This window comes from Strix uralensis, chromosome 3, assembly GCF_047716275.1.
Source record: "Strix uralensis isolate ZFMK-TIS-50842 chromosome 3, bStrUra1, whole genome shotgun sequence".
NCBI classification, from domain to species: Eukaryota; Metazoa; Chordata; class Aves; order Strigiformes; family Strigidae; genus Strix; species Strix uralensis.
The window spans coordinates 112,964,960-112,992,068 of record NC_133974.1 but is presented as its reverse complement, the minus strand read 5'-3'; the positions used below and the strand labels follow the sequence as shown (position 1 = coordinate 112,992,068).

At 37.6% G+C, this 27,109-nt stretch overlaps 1 protein-coding gene across 26 annotated transcripts in view; it reads left to right on the top strand.

Annotated features, from left to right (window-relative positions):
- The window catches only part of NRXN1 (neurexin 1), a 735,374-nt gene that overhangs the window by 356,277 nt on the left and 351,988 nt on the right, over positions 1 to 27,109 (top strand). For 14 of the 26 annotated variants that reach the window (XM_074863985.1, XM_074863984.1, XM_074864003.1 and 11 more), the window contains 2 exons: positions 11,366 to 11,539; positions 17,064 to 17,183. In XM_074863985.1, the coding sequence (XP_074720086.1) occupies positions 11,366 to 11,539; positions 17,064 to 17,183 (294 nt within the window). Of the gene's footprint in view, positions 1 to 11,365; positions 11,540 to 16,079; positions 16,107 to 17,063; positions 17,184 to 27,109 lie in introns of all 26 variants that reach the window. The other 12 variants (XM_074863962.1, XM_074863975.1, XM_074863970.1 and 9 more) reach the window with 1 other exon arrangement.

Sequence of the window (27,109 nt, the reverse complement as noted above, 5' to 3'; positions counted from 1 at the left end):
GTTTTTTGCAAATGCACAGTGAATTTGGTACGAAGATATGACACAGATTGTGTTGTAGAGCCTGCACAGCATGCCAGTTGTCTGGGAAAGCAGACAGTTGCCATAAAGGTATGGGAGAGAATTTCCACTACACGTTTCCTTTTAGGTGTAGGTGTGGCTATGTAACATAGAAAGTTCATTATTACAGACATGGGTTCCCTGCATAACCTCTGGTACAATTTCAGTGGAGTGGGTACCTGTGGAAACGCTTATATTAAATTCTCCAGGTTAATTATTGATGTAATTAGATGGGTAAATTATAAATTGGAGACAAAGAAATGAGTGAAAACAGTTCTGTGTTTGGATTCCAAGAACTGTGTTATTTTTCCTAGTAAAGAAAATCAGCAAAGTGTACCTGGGTGCAGTTCTAGCAGATAACCCCTGAAGAGAAATGAGTCTTAACAGCAAAGGCAATGCAGCTCAAGCCTGCCAACATGCAGTTACACAGCAAAGTTCCTTTCACGTATTTCACGAGCAGATTCCCTGTCCCGCTTTTCAGATGGTTAGCACGGGTACAAGTCAAGGCCTTCACAGACCGAAAGAGTTGGGTGGAGGGGAATTCTTGCTGCTGTACTTGATGCGGTGCTCTTACAGTCTGAGGGGTCTGAGTCGCCTTGAAGGGGCACAAAAATGCAAGTGGCATTGGACTTGTGCTCTTATTCCTCACTGTTGCCAAAGAAAAGATGTCTCCTTTGTTCTGACTGTAGGTATTATAACATCTGTAATACCTCTTCCCTCTCCATGTTTTCATCCTGTGGTGTGAGAAATTGGAGTTCTGTCAGAATTTTTTTATAAATATTTGAGTACACGTGATCTGCTTTCGAGGAGGAGGAACATCCTCAAGCATGACTTTGTATCCACTTACCTGCTAGAGTTTAATCTTTCTTTTGCTTCTCTGCTACACATATAGGTACTATTTTAATCCTCAGAGTTTTCACCCACTTTCTTTAAACAGAAAGCATCCAAAAACCTACAAAAATCCACTCAATTCTATTGGAAGATCTGTCAGAAAATTAAATATTTTAGCATTTTATTTATAAATTGAAATGAAAAGTTGAAATACCTCACTCTTACAAAATGAAAAGCTCAGGAATGCTGCTGTTACTTTAGATTTAACAAGAAGTAGTTAAAAACTTTTCTCTGAATTGGTTCAGTACTTCAGTATCTCATCCTATTCCAGACTTTCTAGCTATGCTGTATTTCACCAGGATGAACTGCAGTCAGACTAATTTTGATATTGGGCTAACTATATTTTCTTTTTAAAAGGAAATCATCATCACAAAAAAAATCCTACCCAACACAACGTTTATGGTTTAATTTTTGCTGCCTGTGCATCATTTCATACATTTTTAAGACCTGCTTTTTTGAATTGGCATCCATACATTCAACTTGTCTCACTGTTATCCATTCCACACGGCCTTCCCAAATGTCAATTTTAGAGTCCATTTTAAGTCATATGTTATTACTGTGCCGTTATATCACATATATCACATATATCAAAAAATGCTGTTCATATTAGAGCATGTATCAGAATCAACTTTCTTGGATTTCAAAAACGTGTCTGGATCTCTTGTTGTGTGTTTTATTTCTATAGCTTTGCACTGGCCTCTGGCTTCCTCTATTCCTTTGTGAGATATGGCTCCTTTTGCTATATATATTTCCTTTTTCATTTGCCATTTTCTCCAATAATGTGAAAACAGTCTAGTCTGAAGCATCTGAAAGAAAACTAATCATATTAATTTCTAGTATCACCTCAGTGGTTTTACAAATACACTGAAATATACTTCTTCCATGCACATAAAGACTCACTTGGCAATTAATTCATCCTTGTAAACTTTTAATGCAATTAACTAAATAATCAGTAGATCTACTAGCCTGGCATATTCACTGATAATGCGTAATAGTCACTTAATCTATTGATGTTTCATTTGCCTGTCAAAGCAGGTTATTCATGCTATGCAAAACTGAGCTAAATTCGTCTTGATCATAAAGAAGGTTTCCTGTTCCAGCAAGGGAAATTGAAATTATTTCAATTTCATCTATTTGTTCCTGTTGTTTTATATTGAGCCCATTATTATTTTTGCTGCAGTATATCTTCTTTTCTATATTACAAGGTCTCTATCAACTGCAGTGATCCTTCATATTTCTATTACTACAAAACAAAGCTTTAAGAAGCACAGAAAAGTATTTTATATAAAAACACATCTTTGTATAAATGAACGAGTACAAATGCTTAAATTTATCAAATAAACATGCATGAGCTAATTGTAATGACCTTGCCAGTGGGCTGTGAACTCCTCATGCAGAAATAACGTTGTGTTCCAAATGCAGAGTTCCAAATACTGTCAACAGCAAATAGATCTTCCTAATGTGACCTGTTGGAGTAGACAATGGCAAATGCAGCTGTGGTCTTCCTGACAGTGTTGGGAAAGCAGCCTCTGTACACAGGGAAAAATAAGGGAATTAACTGAGAGCTCTTTGAGACTTCCGATGCAGCAAAGGTATAGGGGCAGATTAACAATAGGAGACTGGACAAACTGATCTAATGCAAATTCCTTTATCCTCCTTTCTTTGCAACTTCTCACATACTGCTTCTAAACAGCTATACTGTCTACCAGGCTGTGAAAATAGTTTTGGCAATGCTAAGCCTTCAGAAATTGTGTCCAAATTTCCAAAATTATGAGATGGGGAAAAAATTAAAAATTCACTCCAGTACTTCTGAATTAAATAAAATTAAAGAAAATACTCTAGTGTTTATGCTGAGCTCTGTGAAAACAACATTGCAGTAGTCTTTCAGATCACTCCATGGTGAGGGAAAGTTTTTGCTTTCTGCTTCTTCTCCCCTGCTCTTTCCAGTCTCTTACACACATACAAATGTATAGATTTGCCTATATTCCTACAGCTGTTTGGCAAGCAGGTTATTACCATTGCTGATTTTGGAATTTCTTTCAAGCCATTCTGGAATACTAAATTATGCTAAGGATAATACAGGAAACATGTATGCTCTTAAAACTTACCCCCAAAAAATCTGGATATTTAGTGTAAATACATCCCACTGAATCCTAGCACTCCCTCAGCCAAGAAGCACATCCTAAACTTGTTTACAAAATGTGCTGCTGTGGGTATGAGGGCACCATCCTCATGGATCTTGGCATCCTGACCGAGCAGTCCTTTTTTGCAAAAGAGCTGCTTCATGTAATAACCTCAGAGTCTGGAGGTGATTGTCTTGATCAAGAGGTTGGTAATATTATATAAAAAGTTTCCGTCTGCAAACCTACGTTCAAAATGAGAATGCTTAACCTCTCAGGTTTTTGGTAGCTTTATGTGGAGAGAGTCTTTCCTGAAGCATCAATTCTGTGGGAGATGGATTACCACGCACATTTATATGGCAATTAGATTTTATTATTTACCATTTAACATGCATCACCATCTTTCCTCACAGTCCATTGGACAAGCAGAATGCTTTGGTTTTAAATCTGTTTAATCTTTTTCAATGCCAGTGCTTCAGGGGAGAAAAATAAGCAAAGAGAAAGAAAGTGGTTGGGAATCTGAGAATCAAGAAATCAAGAAAATGTTAAATATTTTTGTGTAACTGTTTCTTATTTGAGAATACACGTCGTTTGCGAATGGAATTCTTGGGGAATGGTGTAGTTTAACCTGGAGAAATCTAGGGGAATGTTTAGACTTGAGCACCTACCTTTTGAGTATCTACTTTTGTCTATTGAAACTTAACTGCTAAGGACATTGTCATGTGGCTGCTGTTTCCCACACACGCACACACTTTCTGTCACACAGCTTTACTTGCTTGTGAAACATAGTCATATTTGCATTAAGCAGTTATGAACAGAGCCAAAAACTGTATTGGGAATGGAAACTGAGCACCAAGAGGTGAATGTGGAAGTGGAGAGCACATTCAGCAGCGCTGAAATGGAAAGCAGTGAGCAGCATAGGAATAGCATGACAAGAAGTTTCTAAACAGAAACATATTTGTACCAAGTGCAGAAAGTCTTCAATACAGTTACAAGAGTAGCATGGGTGTGAATAGTGTGATGGAATCAGGAGACTTGGAGAAAGGTGAAGCAGCAAGTGTATCTCCAGTGTGGACTGCCCTACAGCAGTACCAATCCTACAGATTGGTGGCAAGAGAAATCTGTAAGGTGCTCTTCCTGGTGCACCCATCAACTGTAAGTTCTCTCTCGTACCTCTTAATTCTCTCTGCCTCTTTTTCTGTCGGTGCGGATTAGGGTGCAGTACTATGATGCAACTGTAAAAAGAACAATATCAGCCAAAGGAGGAAATATCTTCAAAGTTAAGTTCTCCTGACAAATAACTACAATATGTCCTATATGCCAATAAGGATGACTAAAGAAAACCCACAGTGCCAGCATTTCAGTGCTGGTAATAACGTTTGGGGGTTTTTTAATACCTTTAATGGAGTATTCAGGGAAGATACTGAAAGGAGCATAGAATTGGGCTGAAAAGATTAGTTTCTATATTCCTTCCCAAAAGAGCAACTTTCTAACCCATAAATTCCATTTTTTTTTTTTTTTTTTTGCCTGTAAACATTTTGCCCTGCTTAGTTATCAGTACAGGGAATGTGGAAGACAGAAGGCACCACCTGTCACATCATACAGTTGCCTCTTGCCCAAAGTATTGGGAAGGACAGATAATTCAGCAGAGCCTGGACAGGTAAACTAGCTGCCCTTTCCCTTCTTAGGTGAGAGAGTGTCTAAAAGTGATGGAATTCATCGCTCCAAGAGGAAAAATATTTGAAAAGCCTACTTTTCTTCCAAAAAAAAAAAAAATCACATTAAACCCAAAAGACTTCAACCACAAATCAATACTTGAAGCTACAGAATGGACTCTTTGAAGTGAGTAAGTGGGCATAAAACACTAAGTTTACATGTTCATGTCTTCCCTCAAGTGCCCTTGCAAGTGGTAGACAAAATTCAGTCATGCTTTGCTCTGGCACCAATCAGGCCTGTGAATGCACAGCAAGTGCATATTCTCTACTGTAAAGGGAGATTTGAAAAGCCATATGCTGGAGTATATGTGCCACAGAAGCTGTGAGGATGCATCCTTTAAGTCTTTGTCAACTGTCCTTCAATTTATTATTGGATTATGATCACAGCAAGCTTCTTGATTTATTCAAAAAAGAACAATTCTATTTCATCAACACTTTTAAAGGATCATTTTTTTTTTTTTTTATATGGAACAAGAAGTAAGCATTTAGTCATGAATAATGATAGTGGGAAGAGACTAGAATTGTCCCTCACTGCTATTCAGGCCCAATTACTTTTCTAAAGTGTGTGTTGAAACCCCATATCTGAAAGAAAAGTCACCACTCTGCCTATTGCACAAAGTAAATAGTAGGTAGATGCTTTTGTATGTTGGAGAGGGGAGAAGGTCATCAAGGACAAGTAGGCTCCTGTATTTCATTGAATGTCAAAGGCATCTAGATGCCTACCTGACATTTTTATTTGAGACAGTATCCTTTGATTCAAAATCAGGATGTTGTCTATTGTGTTTAAGTCACTACATATTCAGCTTCTGTGTGAGTAATTTATTTTCACATTACAGTTGCCTCAAAAATACCATAAGTTGAGATTGTATGGGTCTTATGTTGAGTTCCACCTGGTGCTTCATTGTGCAACTATTAAGATCCTACAAAGTGATTTCTATTGATCTTGTTAACAGCAAATCATCTGTTTTATGAAGGACTTGAAGAAAGTGAGCACTTTTTTCTTTTGAGATTAGACTTTCTCTGTAGTATTTCTCAGTCTTTGCAGTCTTCATTCCTCTTTGCCTGCCTGAGGGAAGAAGCTGTTATATGCTTGATCATTTTGAAATAGTGTATTTGGAGAAAAGTGTGCCTGACACCTCGGCTTCACCACAGCCAGATGTTTCTTTGTATTTTCATATGTCATATGAAGGAATTGCAGAGATGCCTGTTGTGCTTGCAGAACCCACTATGTTACGCCAAGGCTATCCATCTCTTTCTTGGGGAGTAATACCATTCTAGTACATTGCAGAAGCACTCTTGTTCCTAGCTGTAGTAGTGATTTAGTACAAGGTGACATTAGAAACAAGACAGAGAAACTTCTAAAATGAAAGAGAAATTAAAAGAATAGCTGGAAATAGAGTTGAAACCAGCAGCACAACAAGATCTGAAGGGAGAGAATGTCTGTTTTTGGAGGGAGTGATGGATTTGAAGAAGGCTTTGTGCAGTCATATAAAAATATTCCAGGGATATTGTTTTTATGGGTTATGAAAAAGCCAAGCCACAATTCCTTCTACTGTTTTATTTCTTTTTGTTTTGTTTCCACTCATACATGAAACCATATTTGAATGAATGGTGTTCATTTCTTGTCAAGATGGTGTTCAAGAAATGAACACCAGATATGTACAAAACATACAGATTTTTGAGAGTAAAGAAGCCTAACTGTATCCTGGTTAAACTCCTTGTTCCCCGAGCAGTATTTACATGTTGCTGTTACCATTATAAACACATGGATAATAATTCCCTCTCTACTAGTGCTTGAAGACAATGGTAGTCATTAAACTAAATGAATAGTTTTTGCACACCAGCACATATCACATAAGAATTCTTGGGTGTGGACACAAACCAGGGAAAGAGGAAAATCTCTGAGGTGACCTGGCAGCAATATCAGTAGACCCAAATAAAATACTTCTGCTACTTATTCAGAAAAGAAATAAATGGAACAGTATCTTCAATTTTTATTTTATGTGTCTTTGGTTTAGTGTTTGTAAAATTCTTACTTTGAAGAAATGTAGACAAGCATTTGTAAAGTTCTTATTTTGAAGAAATGTAGACACTTGAGATAAAAAAAGGATGGGTTATTACAGAAGGATTTGGCAGTATTTGTTTCGCCAGCAGTTGTGTGACTCACTGTTGTGTGGTGTTCTGTGTGTTTTTTCATAAGTGTGATTCCAATAATGAATACATTGAGAACTTGGGTTCATTTATTAGCTAGCAATTTGTTTCTGTGTTAAATTCACTTATTCCTCAAAGCACAAATCAGCTCGAAGTCAGAAAAGGGATACAGAGGTGTAAATAGGAAAATTCCTGTTGGAATAAATGAAGATCTGCATTACCTGTAAAAGATACCAATTAAACCCACTAAACTATTCTCTTTGTTAGTGTTTATGATATAACTGACCAGTACTATTATTGCCATGATTTATAGGTGTATCTCTGAAAGTGCATCCTTCCAGTTGATTCTTCTGGCCTGCAGTGAGCATGCCAGTGAGAAACACTGTAACATACTTCTTTTTTTGGCCTCAGAAAAATGAAGAGAGGAAAAAATCCTTCCTCTCTAAATAAAAAGGCATAACTCTGTGTACTGACTCCTAATATAAGTAAGAAGAGAGTTGTGAGATTAAGGACTATCTGCTTTATTTGAAGCTTCTCCAGACATCAGAAGATCTTGGAGCACTCTATTCCCTCACCCATTTCTTTATGCCAGTTGATATATTTTATATAAATTGGTTATTTTCCTTTATAAATGAAGGAAAGTCAGGATGGTTATGAAAAAGATGGATTTTTTTCCAGGAATATATTTAAAAATCAAAATAAACTTCAGGAGAAAATACATGCAGAAAAGGCAATAACTAAACTTTAGTTCCAGAAACTATGGTTAGCACTGTAATACAAGTATATCCCTATCTATACGTACTTAAGAAATGGTCATCTGTTGAAAGAAGGAAATAGAAGGATTGCATTTTCCATTGTGCACAACTCCTGAAATGGTCACCCATTTTCAGTTGTAGCAGTGTTGCATTAGTATTGCAATTAGGCTACAGCTGGTTTAGGTAGTGTCATGATCTCATACTATTGATCTGATGAACTGTGATACCTTACTTAATGAAATAACTTACACGTAATTTCTAAGGGTAAGTAGGCAGATACACAACCAAGAGATTAATCCTGGTTTAGAGCATGTAACATTTCCAGTAGTAAAGTTGTACTTACATAAGAAGTGAAAACTAGGAGAAAACCTGAGAATTTGCATTGTACTGTGCTGATTGCTCTGATCTCTTTTAATGGGACAAGCTTTATCTTTTCTGAACCTCTGCTAATGCACATTCACCATACAAATATTTTCATTAACGATATTTTCTGCAATTCTGTGTTGTCTGAATTTCTAATGGATAGGGTTTTGTAGGAAACTACTTCTTCATTGTCATGAACGTGAAAATGAAGCATGTGATTAACTGAAACTGCTATGCAAAACATTTGTGTATTAATAAAACATCTGAGTATTAATTCCAGAGCCGATCCCTTAATAAAATTTTGTCTCTGAGTGAGTGTTTTTATGCCATCAGCAGCAAACTCAAAGCACATTTGATATTAAATCTGGGAAATGTTTAGCCCATAGTCATAAAAAACACTTGTATGTACTTTATAAAAGGCAAAGTCTAACAGTCAATATAACCATATGTATTAGTGTAGTGTATTAGCTAGTGCAAAAGCAGAACTCAAGTTATTTTGCACACCAACAAACTTAATAAACTGCCCAGAACATGTCTTTGTGGAAACTGTATCTTCAATAATATAATGATGATTTCTAATAGTCTTAAGGAACTATAAGTAAACAGAAGAGTTACAGTTTATTTAGAGTCAATGTATTGTACTTCCGTGCATACAATACCTAGTTGAAGATATTTCAATGTATATTTTCAGGAGCAAATATTCTGAGTTCAGGTTCATATGCTGGCACACTGACCTGGACTTCTATTAGCCATTCATCATAACTGACAATTGCTATGTGACTGTATATAACAATCTGAATACGCTTGAGGGGTGGATCTTAGGATTTAGCAGCGCATCGTCTGAAAGTTTGTGCTTTTAAGTGTTTAACTAATCACAGAATAAAAATGGTTGGTTGGACAATATACATGTTGGGAGGTTTAAAAAGAAGCTGCCCGTGTTATGTACAATAGACCAAGTTTAACCTATTTAGCACAGAGGTGATTTTCTTAGCATTGCTCTCTGGAGTTTCCCTCATTTAAGTCTATTGGAATCAATTGAGATGAATTATCTCTCTATTCTGAGCTCACAATGACTGAAAGCACAGAACTTCAGGAAACCTGGAAGGATTTTACTTTCTAGATGTTCCACCTGAGAAAAAGATGAAGAACCTTTATCTTGAGATAGTTCAGCTGATTGAAAAATACAGAAGTTTTTCTGCTGTGAATGAATTGCATCCCATTTGTGGAAACGTGTGGATCACCATAATTTAATCTGTTATGTCTAATATCATGATTCTGAGAATTAATACTGTATCTCAAAGCTCTAGAGGAAAGCAGTATCTTATTTTTCAAATTATCTATGTAGACTGGAGAAAGCTTGAGGTTTCTTAGTATATGATGCTACAAAGGTTGCTAAGACTTTTGGCTGGATGGCTTATAAGATATGCATGTTCCTAAGCTTTTTATTTCACTAATTCAAATGCAGCTGAGTTTTAGGGCTAGTATGTAGGAACTAAAAATTTTTCACAGTCTGATAGATATTTGTTTGTTTCAGGCCATTTCCTTGCAGGCAAACTGTAAACCATTACAAACAGCACGAGATTGTACCCCCTTGCAAACAAGTGTGTATGCCAGGAGAACCAGCAAAAGGTGTGACTGCGGCTAATACCGATAGGAGGGAGATTAAAATTAGCCACATGGGGTAGTGGTGATAGCTAGTATGTTCTGAGCTCTGTCACTACAAAATCCGCCTACAAAGCTTGACAAACACTTAGGAAATGAACGATTTTGCATTTGAGGTGATGCAGAACCAGTCCTTGGTACATCCTGTGGCCTAGGCTCCAAAATCATTCAGACTGGGGGATGTACTGGAAAGCACAATGTAGATTAGATTGTATGTTCAGAGAGTCTATCGAAAATTTATGCTAGCACAAAACATGTCATCAGTGAGGATTTAATGCATAGGTAGAGTAAGAATTTTGTCACTTGGTGATGCTTGAGAGTTGGACGCTCCTATAAGCACCTTCCTTCAAACAGGTTCCATGCTTCTCAGAAGCCCAGATTGTTGTCATCCTGCGTGCCTAAGGGTGCTTGCCTGTAGACATGCTCAGAGCGCTCCCACGAAGCTTGCAAAGACGGCTGCTTTTTCTGAGGCAGAGGATAACAGAGCAGGACAATAAACTCATGCAAGATGTAGGAAACCATGGTTTTATTCCTTTCTGTCTGTGACTTAAGGAATCAAGCACATCTTGCCTGCCAGGAGGAGGACTAAAGCCTTTTAGCAAGGGCTGTGTTCATGCTGAGCATGCTTCCCCTCCCTAGCCAAGCAAAGCTCAGATTCTTTTCTGCAGCATGTCTTCAGCAACAGGTATGGAAAGCACCTGGTTAAAACTATAGTCTGGCACTTAAGACACACTTTAGGGATGTGAGTTATGTTGGTTTGAAAGATCAGTGTTTTGCCCACCAGAGACACCCAACATGTGAAAGAAAGGCACAATCTGAATTGTTTTAAAACAAAAAAGCATACCCTGCCTCGGTGTTTAAGAGAAAAGTTATAGTTACATCCTTTCAAAGTAAGTCTCAGAACTATGAATTACTCAAAGGAAGAAAAGCACTAGCTTTCAGGCCTAAGTTGCCCAGGGTTCATCAGAGAGCTGTTTATAATGTGTCTGTCATCGGAATTATTTTTGGCAGTAAAATTCTGTTTGCTCAGTGTGCAGACTGCCATTTTATGGGCATCTTACTCACCCTGTTCCCATGTGACTGACACAAGGTATGAATTTTGGTGGGGAGAATCAGCCATTTCATGGCTTAACAATGGTATCCCTAAGTTTCTTCTTAGATGTGTCCCTAAACCCTTTGTTTCTTGGTGTGCTTTTAAATGGATGATTCTGGATATATGGACTTCACGTGTATCTTGGTGCTCCTCTTATTGCCTTTTATCTGAGTGCACTGGGTCCATAATCAGGATGATCTGAGGTCAGGTTCCCTGACTATGCTAACAACATGCATCAATACTAGATGCATTTCTAGATGGAGATTCTGTGACTGAATCCTCATCTGTGAAATAGATGCGTGTTTCTTGTGTATATGAGCTGGCACATAAATAACATGTCCAGGTGCTTCTAAGTAATGTGAAGTTTACATATGCATTTGAAAAAAATATAGTCCTGCAATGTCTTTTCACATCATATATGCTATCAGTGTTTTTCTTCTGCGTTTATTTTGAAGAAAGGTTTTCTGAGATACCTGTCATTCAGTACAAAAAGGCCAGAAAATCAAGCAGGTTCTACAGGGTTTTTTTCTGTATCTAATATTTATTTTTTCTTAACAGGTGATTTGTATATTGGAGGAGTGGCCAAAGAAATGTATAAGTCCTTGCCAAAACTGGTACATGCAAAAGAAGGATTCCAAGGCTGTCTTGCATCGGTTGACTTGAATGGACGGCTCCCTGATCTAATCTCAGATGCTCTCTTCTGCAATGGGCAGATAGAAAGAGGATGTGAAGGTATTAAATATATATCATAGTGAAAGTATTGTGTGAATCCTGCAGTTTTGTTGATATGTACCCTCCATACATGGAGAGACTACATTTTACCTGCTTCTAATTGATCTTGTTTGATCCTTTCTTATATAAAGACTGCATTTTTTTAGTATTATGGAGATAAGTGTTTGCCTGCCCTACAGCAGAGATTGATCTGAGAACATGAATTAACTTCTTAAATGTTTAATGTTTAATCCATCCTCTCCAGTGGCAAGATATTTTGCATGTATTTTGTTTAGTTCTGATGTATTTTAATTAATGATAGAAACAATAACAATTAGGTTCAATGAAGTCCTTTATATCTTCATAACACTTAGGCATTAGCTAATTAATTCCACTTTTAAAGCAGACATTTTGAGTTGATTAATTCAAGGCTAATTTATGAAACTGTTTAAGATCAATCTTCCATCTTCTCTATTTTTGCTCACCCCTGAGACTTGTATTGTCGTGAGCCTTCCTATCTGAAATCAGTAACAGCCAAATATATCACATTTTTTTATGTCTTTATTGACTCATCTGGAATATCATGGAATTTAAGTGAGGACAGAATTAGAAGAGGTGTATTTGTAATTCAGGGGTGTCAATCTCTAGCTATTTTTTCAGCTGTCATTTAATCCCACATTATTTTTACTATGATTTATGGAATAACTTAAATCAGTTCTCTGTCTCTGCATATATATTTTATTCCCATAATTCTCAATTTTGTGCCTCTACTCAATTTTATGTGTTCTCTCCTCTCTCAAGTGCCATTCTCTGGACAGAAAAATGTGTAAATGACACTGTAGAATTTCAAGTTGGAATCTTGATGATTTTGATATCAAGTTTGTTAAGTTTGCAAATAGACACTGTAAAAAATCCAAGCAGAGGTGGGGGGTTTCCTCAGGCTCCACAAGATAAAGCTTTCTGGTGGATAAATGCTGTCTCCTCTTCTGTTGTTACTACAGTACGTTCGTACAGGTGGAACTATTTTGTTCTTTACCTGCTACTTTCAGTTAACAGTACATATTCTATTGATAGCACATAGAAATATGTATAATTCACAATTTATTTTTGTGTAACTTTAGTGTCTATTTATTTCTATCAGGAATGGAAAAATATGTATAAATTAGTTTGTCACTGAGTTTAGAAAATTAGATTTTGCTTTCTGAATGATGTTAGCAAGTTCCATGCCTGCACCATCCCTTCAAAGAGTCAAAGTATGCCCTAATTCCATTATGCATTTCATAGCTTCTTTTGAAATTATGTAATTTTCTAAATGAATTTTATGTACTTCAAAGAAATATTACCACAGGCCTAGAGTGAGAGTTCACCTTTTAAACCAGTGGCACAACTCAGCTATTGGTGAATTTAATAAAGCTACCAACAAATTAATAAAGGCCATACAAATATTGTCCTTTTTGGTGGAGAGTCAGCTTTTTCTGACACCAAAGTCATCTGACACAAGCAAAATGGTCAAACCAGACATGCTGCCTGGCTCCCAGAGAACTGCCTTATCAAAAGTCTTTTGCCTGTAGAAGGAAATCTTTAACAGCATGGAATGAAATATTCCCTTCCAACCTTTATGCTTAACCCTTGCAAGTTAACTCTTCCATCTCACTTATTTACTTCAAGTCTTCCTGTCTGACCCATCTGCCAGTCTCTTGTCTCAGATCAGATGTACAAAAAAGTGTTCTGACACCTAAAATATGATTTAAGTCACTTGCAAATTTAGCTGCCTCGTAGAAGTTTCTTGTATACCTCAGGGTGCCCATAGCTCTGCTGCTGTGTACAGAGAGGACTGTCTCCGTCCTTACAGAGCTGAGCAGCTTTGCATCTGTCTCACACTTCAGTGGGATGTGTAAGCTCTGTAAGTCCCCTGAGATATCAAGTCCAAAGAGCTCAGGACACAGCAGCAGAAGTAATTTCAAAACAATAAGTATCAGTCACCGCTACTCTCAATCCAAAAGACAGCTGGCTGTACTGGGGGGTGTATGTCCTTTGTTAAGACGTCAGCCTGCTGCAAAATCTTTCCTGAGAGGTGAGGCACTTGAATTTGATGTTCCTCAGACTCATGGGATTGAATTCCCCACCTTTCTGCTATAAAACAAAAAACCAACCTGGGGTGAAAGCTTTTTTTCTCTCTTCTGTCAAACTGTGAAGCCATGATGTACTACTAATTAATTTTATCTGTTAGGATTTTGGTTTTGAAATATTAATATTTCTCAATAACTTTACTGTCATAAGTGCATGTTAAAAGTTCTTTCTTTGGAACATTTTTTGCAAACCCACACATGAGTTTGGTGTGGCAAGTTGTAAGGCTTGCATTTCGAAGTTTCAGCCACAGGCAGATAGATATCTCTGTTCTCCATCATTGAGCATTGAATATAATTTACACTTGGCTGAATCCACCTTGTTGACAAATTTTCAATGGCTAGAACAGATAGAAACTAACAGCTAGAAACATAAATATGCTAACTAGCTCTTTGAATTGTTAACAGCAAACCCCAGAGCCAGGTTGTGAGTGTCAGCTCTGTTTTTCTCTAGTCAAATCCATTGTACTTTCTTCACGCACTTTAAATAAAACAATTATAGAAATTACAGAATGATAAAAACATAGTTTTAACATATTTAAGAGGGAAATGCAGATATAGCATAATTTGTATATTAAGTTAACTATCTGAAAAGTTTCAAAGTATTAACATACCTGAAGATTCTTGGTGGTGAAATACAGAATTTGTTTTTACGACATATAGTAAAACATTGTACATGCCACTTAATAATGGTTTTTGTGTAACATATAGCATGTAAGCCCTCAGGTAAAAGGTCTGCAGTGATGACTGAATAAATTAGAATATTTAAATTGAATGTGAACCAGAAGGTGAGTGCTTAAGAAGAGTGTATTACAGTATTTTTACTAAATAGATTAGTTCTGTAGTATATATAGGAAAATATGAACCTGTTATGGTAGATATTATAGTATTTACCAACATTAAACAGTCCTCCTCCTTTGTTCCGTAAAAAAAAAAAAAATAAATTAAAAGCCTACTTCTTAATAAAATAAATTCTTACATGTAAGCTAGTCTTGCTGGCAATTTTTGAATAATGACTACTATAGATAAGCCAAAAGTTCTAAGAATCAATTTCATAAAAAGCAGAATAACCTTGCATTTTAACAAGATCGCATCTGTATTTTTTTCCAAATATGTGTGCACTCTTTAACATGCCTACAGGGTCCTGCAGTTTATGTACTTTTAAGTCCTTGTGACTTTTGCTCTACTTTTGCAAAGATGAGGAAATTTAACATTGCATAACTAAAGTGTAAATAAATGCATGAATATATAACATTTAAACACCTACAGATATTTTCACTTCATCTTTGTAAAGTTTCCGAGTAGCAGAATCTGGTGAGAAAAAAATGTGTCTTGTCTTGTCAGCTACGGGATTCTGTCATTATAATCCCCAGCTCAAGAGAGGGTGATGTAATGCCCAAATGTTTAAACTTCTGGGCTCCAAACTCCAGAGAAAAGGAAATCACTATCCTATGTCTGCCTACTGCAGTAAATCAGTTATAGGTAGTATTATTATTATTATTCTTTGAACAGGAGAAAATAGAACAGTTAATAGTTTTGCTGAAACAGGGATGTAGCATACACTGCCCTCGTTCTTAATCGCCTGGTGACTGTTCAGGCCCTGGTTCAGAGGTGTGCTCAGGCAGTGCCTCATTTAAAGCGAGAGGCCATTGAACTGACTTAAATCATATTGATATGGATTTTTCAAAAGTACTGGCAAATCAAAAGAAATCCCACACTGAGATCTTTGAAGGGGCTGTAATGTGAAAGAAGGGTTAAGTGGATTTCTCTCTACAGGATGATTTAGGATATTTATATAATCTTTGGACCAGTTTTGCCCTGTCATCAATGACTAGCAGTGGGAGTTTCAAATGGATATTGATGTGTCTTCTCCAAAACAATTTAGGACAATTTTATAATCCCAGAACTGAATTTTTCCTTGTAGTGTCAAGAGTCAGTGCGGAATGTGTGTGTGAGCTCATAGTAGTCTGTAGTTCATGGTCTGTAGTTCAGTCTTCATTCACCAGTCATGAAGAAAGGGCTAGAAAAAAGAAAGACCACAGAGGATGACAGTGCTAATTATTCTTGAATTCAGTATATCTGAACATGACAAATGGCTAGTCAGGATTCAGCCATGCATCTACTCTGCTAATGCATTCATATCTATCCAAGGAAGAAAAAAAAAAAAAAACTTTTAATTTTCCTTCATTACATGTCATCAGCTCAATTAACCATTATATTTGTAGTAAAATACTGGCAAATTACTGCTTTTTTATTTTGGCTTGCCTGAAGATTTATGGCTATTAGCATTAATTTGTTTGCATTATATGGCATTTCTTTCTCTCTTTAACAGCAGCATGCACTTTACTCTGAATGTTTTTTTCCTGTGTTTGCTGCCATTTCAATATTGCTTACTAACATTGAATATATTTTGCTTTTTTATTTTGCTGACAAAGTTGCATTGATGAAAGCTGATTTGCAAGGTAGATAGCCCTGTGTGTATTAAACAAGACTGAAACCCCCAATGCACAGTTGGTTTTCTGCAATAAATGCTCTGTACACTTCAGACTAAAGTGTGTTACCTTGCTCAGATTTTGTCTTTCACACCTCTAAAACAATGGGCTACATGAGCCTTCATTTTCCAGTATAGCTTGCATAAAGGCTTTCAGTCTTGAATATGTTTGTATAGTGATTGCTTTAGTGCTTTGATCATTCCTTTTCAAATTTCTTTATATTTCAGTAGTCTAGTTATGATTCTCTAGAAATAGAGTAGCGTTGTTTTTCATGCATATGTCACATTTTGGCATGCCAGTTCATTAATAGCCTGATTTTCTGCATCTCCCCTTAAAAAAGGAACCTGCATGGGACCCCTGAAGCATGTGAATCAGTACTTGCCAACATTCCTGACAAAGAATCCCAAACTACTTTTAAATTCAGACCTAAATAAATTAAAATAATTTGTGGGATTAAAAGCATTGTATAGCGTAGGTTCATTTTATTATTTTTGTTTTGGTTTTAATTTTATTTTCCAATCCTTACTTCCATCTCCCAGAGCTTTGCTTTCTGTGGCATCTGGCTTTGATATTTGAAATGTATTTACAGGAAAAAATAATAAAGATTTTAGAAAACATTTAGCCAGTTAATGGTCTGACAGAAGATTAACAAATAAATGCAACAAAGTTAACATTCCCACTGTACCTGGAATAACTCTGCTTCAGTTTGTGCATTCTTATGTGCTTGACATATCAATCTTAAAACTAAACCAAACCCACCCTTTTAATATTACATGCTGCTACAAAATCAGCAAGTTTATGTGCGTTTTACTTGGTAACTCTTTGCTTGTTTGATTTGAGATGTTGGCAGCTAGTTAATATGATCCAGTGAGAAATGCCTTTCTTTGGAAGACAAAGTGCAAGTCCTTTTTTGTATGTTCTCATCAGGGCCCAGCACAACGTGCCAAGAGGATTCATGCGCAAACCAGGGAGTGTGCTTACAGCAGTGGGATGGATTCAGTTGTGACTGTAGTATGACTTCCTTTAGCGGACCATTATGCAATGACCGTAAGTACACTAAAAAATGCTGATGTCAATGCTCAAGAGCTTTAAGGCAATATTTGAAGCAAGTTTCTGAAGCTTTATATTACTTTAATATTAGATATTTAAATGAACTGGGAAACCCTGTGAAAATCTCTAAGCCTTGTGGGAAGAACATAGCTACAATATACAGTATAAATTTTGGACAATGTGCAGTATCAAACACTGACAGAATTCGGTTTTATTACATTTGATTGCATGTCTAATATACTGATGGTTACCTGTTTGAAATAATCCCTTTCCTGCGTAAATGTTACAAATAGGGTTTTTTCCTGATTGAAAAAAACCTTTTACATTTTATTATCTTAAGCTATATTGTAATTTTGTAGCATTATATCATGAGGGCTATAATTACTGTGAAACAGTTGACAAGGCTCATTATCTCCTTTTGTAGATTTCTTTAGGTGACACACTAAGCATGCCAATAATAAAAGCATGCTGAGTATTTTAGTTCTTTAAAATTTCATCTGAATAAAACTACATAACATACACCAACCATCTGGTCTTTCAGGAAAAGCTTAAATGTGTCAAAAATAAGGGGCCTGATTCACCAATGTCATAATCTAGTTTTATTCCAATCTAGCCTTATTGATCTAAATAGAATTATGCAGAAGTGAAAGTGGCATAGTAATGCAAGAGCCGTAATGATCCATGGTAACTGATTAAAGCAAGCTACTGAGTTTTCTTTTTAACTCATCACATTTGAAACATCCAAATGTTGCACATTTTTATATCCATATGAAGAGGGAATTTCTTTAAGGCTAAGCATGTTTATTTCTATTTGTATATATTTATCTGAATGAATGACTGATGGTAGAAAGTGTTGGTATAAGTGTCCAGTCAAGGATTTTGGATTTTTATGTCTTGTTTTGGTTCTCCACACTACAGCAAGGTGTATCTTCTTGGACAAACCGTAAAATAATGAAATAATTACAATCTGAAAAGCTTTTGGATTAAATTTTATCTAGCACAAGGCTAGAAAATGAATTACTTGTAAAAGCTACGTTAATTACTCTCATGAAAGTTCACTTTTCTATTCTTGACCACATTTGAAAACTATGGAAAGGACTCATCTCAGTCTGTTTCTCTGCAGTTTCTCTCATGGTAGAAATGAAATATGATATCAGAAAAACTTTCGATAATTTGAGCAAAGGTTTGGGTTTACTTTAGGTATGTGAATTTGCCCTTCCCAGCAATGTGAGTGATTAGTCATACTGCTAAACATATTTTTTTAAAGAATTCTGTCCCCTGTGTGCTACAGGAGAAAATTATTTGTTTCTATTTTCTTTTTAAAATGTTATTTCTGTTCTTCTGTGATCTTTGAGTTCTTCCAAAAGTAACTAAATTACAAATAAGAAGTTATATATTCCACATCTAGCAAAGGAAAAACTCTGCTTATAAATTTGTCTTAGTAGTAACTGATGTCTGGACCTGGAATGTTCTATGAAATATTTATTCAGGTGACACCTATTGCATGAATTTGGTGAACTGGTGAACTTTACTTAAGAAAGATATTTACCAATTTGTGTAGGCTCATTTGTATGGTAACATTATGGAATACATTGCATACAATCAGATAATTCTCAATATACTATTTCTATTTATGGTAAAGGAGTACCTTTAGTACATGACTGCCAAAAATACTTACTTTTTCCCAGATAAATCTTTTTTCTTAACGTTCTCCTATCACAAACATGAAATATAAATTTATCCTAGATATGGATGTTTTGTAATAGAATGCAGAGTCTTGTAAATACAATACATTTGCTTTCTGCTTTGTCTTGGCTCCTCAGATTAGTTCAGATACCAAAAATCTGCAAAGCAAACCTAACAAAAGAGATTTTTCATAATAGCATACGTGAGAGAAAGGTGGAGAAATGATGTTGTAATCTCAGTGTCATCTAGATGCTCCTAGGCTGTTCCGCTGTGTTTGGGGAGAGCACAATGGGGAGAGGAACGATGAATGTTACTATAGTTTTTAGTAACTTGCATAGGCTGCACACCACAGGCTAAACTTCTGCAGCACTGAAGTAAGACAAATTCCCTTCACGTGAAGAAAGATTATCTCACCAACTGGTCTGGAATATCACCTGCTTGTTGCTGAAAAATGCATCCCCTTCAGAAGGATGTAGGCATGTTCCTGAACAGTGTGTGTGAGCATATTTCCATTGCAGATTGCGCATGGAGCAACGCTGGTTGACAGAAGCTGAAATCCAATCCTTGGCCCTTGGCTTACTTTACATTTGAATGTACTGGTTTATGTAAAATGGACTATTTGGGGCATCAGAATCTCATAGGTAGAAATATTTTGTTATCAAACCCAAGAACTGACCACTTAAAAGTAAGTGTCAGTGGTCATAAGAGAAACAGTTAAAAGTACCTGGTTTGTGGAGCCTTGCATCCCTCCTGTATTGGATGTCCATGTCCAGGTGTTGGCTGCAGGGTGGCCTCGGTGAGGAGAGGCCGGGACTGCCAAATGCTGGGCACAGCCAGCTCCAATGGACCCACCACAGGGGCACAGCTGTGTCCCTCAGCCAAGCTGGTGGCACCTCGATGAAAACATGCTTAGAAAGTATTCCATTCTTACCAAAATGCCAGGCAGATGAAGGAGGAGGGAACAAAAAGAGTGAGAAACAGCAGAGGGGACACCAAGCTCAGAACAGGGGGAGTGGGCGAGCAGCTGTGTGGGAGTTTGGCCCTCAGCCAGGATTAACCCATTACGCCTCCCTGTTATTTTGTTCCAGTTAACCCACCACACTTCCCCACCGTTTTGTTCTGCCAGTTCTTAGGGAACGTATTTAAGTAGAAGTTTCAGAGTGACAAAATAGCCGAGGTGAGAGGGGACCTGTGGAGATTGTCTACTCCAACCCTTCTGTTCAGAGCACTCAGCTAGTACAGGACTGTGTCCAGTTGGGTTTTGAATATCTCCAAGGATGGAGACCCCACAGCCTCTCTGGGCAACCTGTGCCAGTGCTCAGTTACCATCACAGCACAAACATTTTCTTTTATTTAAATGAGATTTTGTGTATTTCAGTTTGTGTCTGTTGCCTCTTGTTCTGTCACTGGGCACTGCTGAGACGAATCTGTCTCTGTCTTTACTCCCACCCGTCAGGTATTTTAAAACATTGATAGAATCCCCCCTGAGCCTTCTCTTCTCCAGGCTGAATAGTCCCTGCTCTCTTAGCCTCTCTTCATATGAGAGATGCTTCAAGCCCTTAACCACCTTTGTGGCCCTTTGCTGGACTTATTCCAGTATGCTCATGTTGCTCTTGCGCTGGGGAGCCCAGCACTAGGAGATGGTGCTCCAGATGCATTTCAACAGTACTGGGTAGAGAGGAAGGATCACATCTCTCAAGGTTTCCGTGATGTTTTTCCTAATGCAGCTAATGAGGCTGTTGGCCTTCTTTGTCACAAGATCATATTGCTGATTCGTGTCAAGCTTGGTGCCAGCAGTGTGCCCAGATGGCCAAGAAAGCCAACAGCATCCTGGCTTGTATTAGAAATAGTGTGACCAGCACAAGTAGGGAGGTGATAGTCTCCCTGTACTCTGCACTGGTGAGGCCACACCTGGAGTATTGTGTCCAGTTTTGGGCACCTCAATACGAGAGAGATATCGAGGTGCTGGGGTGAGTGCAGAGGAGGGCAACGAAGCTGGTGAAGGGCCTGGAGAACAAATCCTATGAGGAGCGATTGAAGGAGATGGGACTGTTTAGTGTGAGGAGGAGAAGGCTGAGGGGAGACCTCATCACTCTCTACAGCTACCTGAAAGGACATTGTAGAGAGGTTGGTGCTGGTCTCTTCTCACAGGTAATTAGCGATCGAACAAGAGGGAATGGCTTTAAACTGCAACAGGGGAGGTTCAGACTGGACATTAGGGAAAAAAAATTCACAGAAAGAGTGGTCAGACAGTGGAATAGGCTGCCCAGGGAGGGGGTGGAGTCACCATCCCTGGATGTGTTTAAGGGTCGTTTAGATGAGATATTGGGGGATTTAGTGTAGGGGAGAACTTTGTAGAGTAGGGCTGCTGGTTGGACTCAATGATCCCAAGGGTCTTTTCCGACCTGGATGATTCTGTGATTCTAAGATCATATTGCCGATTCATGTCCAACTTGGTGTCTACCAGGACTCCCAGATCCTTTTCTGCAAAGCTGCTTTCCAGCTGGTCAGGCCCCAACCTCTCCTGGTGCATGGGGTTATTCTTCCCCAAGTGCAGGATTTGGCATTTTCCTTTATTTTACAAGGTTCTTGTCAGCCCACTTCTCTAGCTTGTCATCATCTCTCTGAATGGCAGCACATGCATCTGGTCTATCAACTACTCCTCCCAGTTTTGTCTCATCTGCAATTTGCATAAATGTGCACAGATTACCTTGCTGCATTTGAGTTGATACTGTCGGTAGGTTTCCCATAGTAACCTCAGTGCATGAAGCTTTGACATGCATCGTTCCTAGGCTTTACAATGTAAATGCTTCACATTTATCATTCTTGTCTTTAATTTCCAAAACAGAGAGATTGGAGGAAATAATGAAAGAAATAGCTTCTTGAAAAGTGTTAGAATACATTCTAGTAATACAGAGTGTAAGAAGTTTCTTTAATCTTTCCTGTAACAGCAAATTATTACTCCTGTGCTGGTCAGTGTATTATTCCAGGTGAAAATGTGCACAGCTTAAAATGGATTTATTTTTTTTTTAAAGTTGTTTCAAAGTAAGTACCATGTGAGGCAGGCTGTTTCTCTCCCAGTCCAAGAGTGTCCTCTGTGTGTCAGCTCGAGAGAAGGAGAATTTTAAAGAATGTACTCCTATGGAAGATTACCTCAGCCAGCCTAAGGGTAAGGCTACAGTTGTACAACTGTAGTCAGGAACACCCACAGTTTAAATCCTCAAAAGTTTTGCTTAGTTGCAAATCTCAGTACTTCACTACAGTGAGTATGGAGTGCCTGTAGACCATAAGCCTCCATGGTGGCACAGATGGGACCATTCTGTGTGCTGCAGTTTCCTATTTACTGGAAGATAAACAAGGCAGGGTAAGTTTCGACCCCCAATATGCTATACAGATTATCATTTTCTCTTTTGGCGTAATATGACACTTGGAGATTCGGGGCAACAGTGCTCTTTAGATGTGATAGACAGAAGTGTTACACCGATGAGTGTAAAGCAGACCAGTAGCAGTTTTTCCTACAAAATGGATTTATATAGAAGACTGTACTAAAAGGACAGTTAATGGCTGTTCTTACAAATGGATGGCTGCATGCAACTCCTCTGAGAAAATACATCATGAACATTGTAACTATTTCTAACAGCAGGTTATGTAGTGAAAGCTATCCTCCCAGGAAATTCAGTTTTTTTGTAAGAGTAGGGTTGAAAATTACTCTGGCAAAACAAAACAAAACAAATCTATAAGAGATTATCTGCTTTCTATAAGTTTACATCTGTTTTTACTCGGGCAGTCTTTAAGTATAGCCATATTAGTGAATGTAATGGCATGTTTGCAGAAACAAATACTGCTATTATGGCATAGAAAATAGCAGACATAATAACATTGTCACATTACGTTAGTATAGAAATGTTCTGTGCCAAATTACAGGGCAGCTTCAACACTGTTACCATAAGGGAATAATGTATTGGCGTTGTACTTGTGATGGTATAGCTAACACTGTGTCAACACTTCCATTAAAATCCATTTCTGAAGGGTTAGAACTTCACCACGTCTCTTCTGACTAGGAATTTGATATTCTCAACTACTGTGAGTAACAAAACTTTTTTTAAAAGTTCTATTTTATTTTGACTCTATATCTAGAAGATCAAAAGCCCTTATTTGAATGGAGAACTGTGTCAATATTACAAAATGGGTTCATGTAAAACATATTTGATTTTCTTGATATTTGATTGTGTTATAGAGGTACTGCCTTTCAGCTAAGACTATATCTGTAGCGATGGTTAGATTTTATTTTAAATGTGTTTGGATGTTAATATAATAATTGTTGTGTATCAGAAGGGTTTAATTGGAGATTGGACAAGAAGTTCAAGGAAGGCCTTCTAGGAAAAGATGGAATCCACTTGCCAAGGTGTGGCAAAAGCGTCTTTGCCACAAGCTGCCCAACCTGGCGAGGAGAGATCCAGGACTAGGAATGGTGGGGAATGGAGATGACAACTCACAAGAAAGTGAGGAAATAGTGGATGAGTGTGATGGGAAGGTAGGGAGCTCTGCCCAGGGACAAGTGATGATCCGGCTAAGAGCTTATGGGTTAGGGTTAGAGGGCAGACCGAAGTCTAATATGATGTAATGGGTATCTGCTACAAACTGCCTGACAAGGAGGAAAAAGTACATGAGGCCTTTTTCAGACAAGTTGAAGCAAACTCATGTCCGCAGACCTAGTCCTCATGGGGGTCTTGAATTACCCCAGTATCTGCCAGAGGGGCAACAGAGCAGGGCACAAGTAATCTAGGAGATGTCTGAAGCACATTTATTTGCTGACACAGGTGATCAAGGAGCCAATGAATGGAGGCACACTGCTGGACCTCATATGTACAAATAAGGAAGAATGGATCAGGGTTATGATGGTCAGGAAGTTCAGGTTCTTGAGAGGTAGGAGCAAGACAAAAAGCTGGAACACAGTCCTGGACTTCAATAGAGCAGACCTTGGCCTGTTGAGGGACCTGCTTGGAAGAATCCTGTAAGGCGCAGGAGAACTGATAGATTTTCAAGCATCACTTCCTTGAAGCTGAGGAACCCTCATACACAACTTCATACATAGAAAATTGAGCAAAAGTAGCAAAAGGCAGGAGCCTCTGACAAAACTCAAAAACTAACAGGAAGTGTGCAAGAGGTGGAAGCAGGGTCAGGTGACCCAGGAAGAATATAGGGATGTGGCCCATGCATGCAGGGATGGGGTTAGGAAAGCAAAGGACCACTTGGAGTTTAATCTGGCAAGGGATGTGAAGGGGTAACAGGGAGGGCTCCTATCAGCAATGAAAGAGCAGGAAAATGTGAGCCTGCCACTGCATAGGTTGAGGGGACCTCATGGCAAGGGACATGGAAGAGACTGAGGTATTCAGTCTTCTTTGCCTTGGTCTTTACTGGTAAAACCATCCTTTAGCACTTTCAGCAATCCCAGGTCCTTGAGACTAGTGGGAAAGACTCGAGGACGATTTACCTCAGCAGAGAAAGATCAGGTCAGGGAATATCTAAGCAAAGTAGTTCCTGAGATCTGATGGGAGGCATCCATGAGCGTCACAGGTCATTGCAATACTGCTCTTGATTATCTATGAAAGGTCATGGCTATTGGGGGTGGTTCCGGAGAACTAGGAAAAAGTAAATGTTTCTCCTGTCTTCAAGAAGAAGGATCCAGTAAACTACAGGCTGGTCAGCCTCACCTCAATCACTGGAAAGGTGATGGAGAAAATCTGCCTGGAAACCATTTCCAAACAAGAAGGTTATTGGGGGTAGCCAGTATGGATTTATGAAGGGGAAATCATGTATTATTAAATCACAGTGGATTCGGTACTTGGGTATTTGTAATTTTTTGCTAAGTTGACAATCTGTGTTCTGGTTTGCAACCGTGCTGCACACTCAAAATTGGGACTGAAACATGTATGTGTCCAGAAAATCAAGTCGTAATTATCTCAGATTGAACACGCTGAACAGTGGCTACTTTTGACTGTTTCTGAGGGTAGTAGAAACTAGGCACTGTAAAATACATCAGTTAAAGTTTATGAGAGATTTGGATATTAGAGTGTTTGACATTATAAAAATTCCAGGAGGAACTGAATGATTCTCTCTTCAGTGTAGTGTTTGGAGAGTGCATTAAGTAATATTGAGGTTATACTTGGAACCACAAAAACCCTAAATATTGAGTCAGCATTCAAGTTCTGCAATAAGGGAGCGGTTTTATAAACACCAGCCTTTTTCACTGCAGAGCTCTGATCAAAACAGGCACATTCTCGCACTGAATGAGACAAGAGTCTTATACTTTGTGAACATGTAATTACCAATTATGTAATAATCCATATGCAAGGAGAGGTAATTTAATATTGCACACAGAAGCGTAGACCTGGTTTTCCTCAGGTTTGCAGTGTTTTGTGGTTAATGCTGTGTATGTGTATATATATTTTGAAAAATAAATCACACTATAGTGTATAAAAAATAGGAGTATTTATTATTTTCTCTTACCCATACTACTGACTTTTTACAGTTTTCTGAACTATCATACGGTGTTGACAATGGATAGTCATTCTCCTCTCATGATGTCTTCCTTCTTCTGGACTGCAAATCAGAGGGTGATATTCACATAAATTCTGTTTACGTTATCAGTCCAGTATTACACAAATGATGGATTTAAATAATTTTACTGCATATAATTCTTTCACATTTATTGATTTAACTGTTATGGATACTGTATTTTTGGACCTTTTGACACCTAGATTGTAAGATCAGTCTTAATGCTACTTTTGTGAGAAGGATATATACAAAATGAAGAAGATTCATTAAACAAGTGACCAAAAGCTAAACTAATCATATGAGCTACTCAGTAGTACTTTCCAAAATAATTTTACATATTCCTGGCTAAGACTTTGCAGTTGTTAGCTACCAATAAACATATAACCTGCTATTAAGAAAAGGGATATAAAATTCCTCAGAGTACTTTAAAACACATTTGATTTCCATCTCTAGTAGCTGAGAATTAAAAAATCTGTCCCTGGTAACATACCAGTCTAAATACTTCATATGATTATTTTGCCACAGAGGCTCACAGTACACAAGAGAAATAAAGATAGCTGCACACAAAATTACAATGCAGGGCAAGCTGTAGAATGAACTAATTGAAGAAATCTCAATTTGTTCAGCTTATCTTATCCAATATCTCTCTATAATGAATATCTGGAATTTCTGGTGACAAATATCAGTGGCCTAATTTGTATAAACTTCAAAGGAAGCAGGACTTCACATACTCAGTCTTGAAAATGCAGAAATGTTGAGGTGTTTAGGAGAACTAGAAAAACTGTAAAAAGAGCAAGAAAAGCAAGAAATGTTACCCACAAGCCATGGCTGTGGACCAAGATTACTTTTTTAAACTTTTGTCTTTATTGGGATCCTAACCAGGATAGACTGCACCTTGAGCTGTCAGGCTCCTGTGATGTTATATGGGACCACATGTTGCTCCAGCCAGAACTATGGAGTTCATCATGATGCACAGATGACAACATTTTTTCAAGGTTTTAGTGGCCCAGCTCTATTAGGTTTTTTTCTCCTCTGTTTCATGTGGGTTTTGTAGTATGTAAATTTTGGCCTTTCAGTAAGATATATTAGTCTATTAATTACATAAGTTAACAAGCATGCTTTTGTTGACAGTCTGAAAACAAGTTTTAGAATTTTTTTTCTTGTTTACATACACATTCTGGAGTAGGCAGTTAGATGAGCTATCTGTGTCTAAAATAGTTAAGTAATCTCCAATTTCTTAAATTCATTACAAACTATCTCTTTAAAAAATTAAAAGAATAGAAAGTTGTTTGACAGTGATTGTAGAAGCTCTTACATATGAGAATATTTCTAACAAGCAATAATAAGTAAAATTATTATTTAGTGGGAGACTTGATACAGAAAAAGCCAAAAAGGAACTTTCAAGGTAGCCAGAATACGTTGTTACAGTTGTGCTTGTAGCTCAGACAGAAGCAATTATGCAACATTTCTGGCCTACTCGGAGGTATTTTCTATTTCACAATATTAAAAATGGAACATAGTGTCAGAAAATTGCAAGCTTCTCTCTGCCTCTGGAGGAATCAAGGGAGTAATTAAATTGGATTTTGGTATGTCAATAATATCTTTCTCTTATTAATGGCATAATAATTTTGTAAATCAAATCCTAGAAGTGTTTCCAGTGTTATAAAGGTGAAAATGAT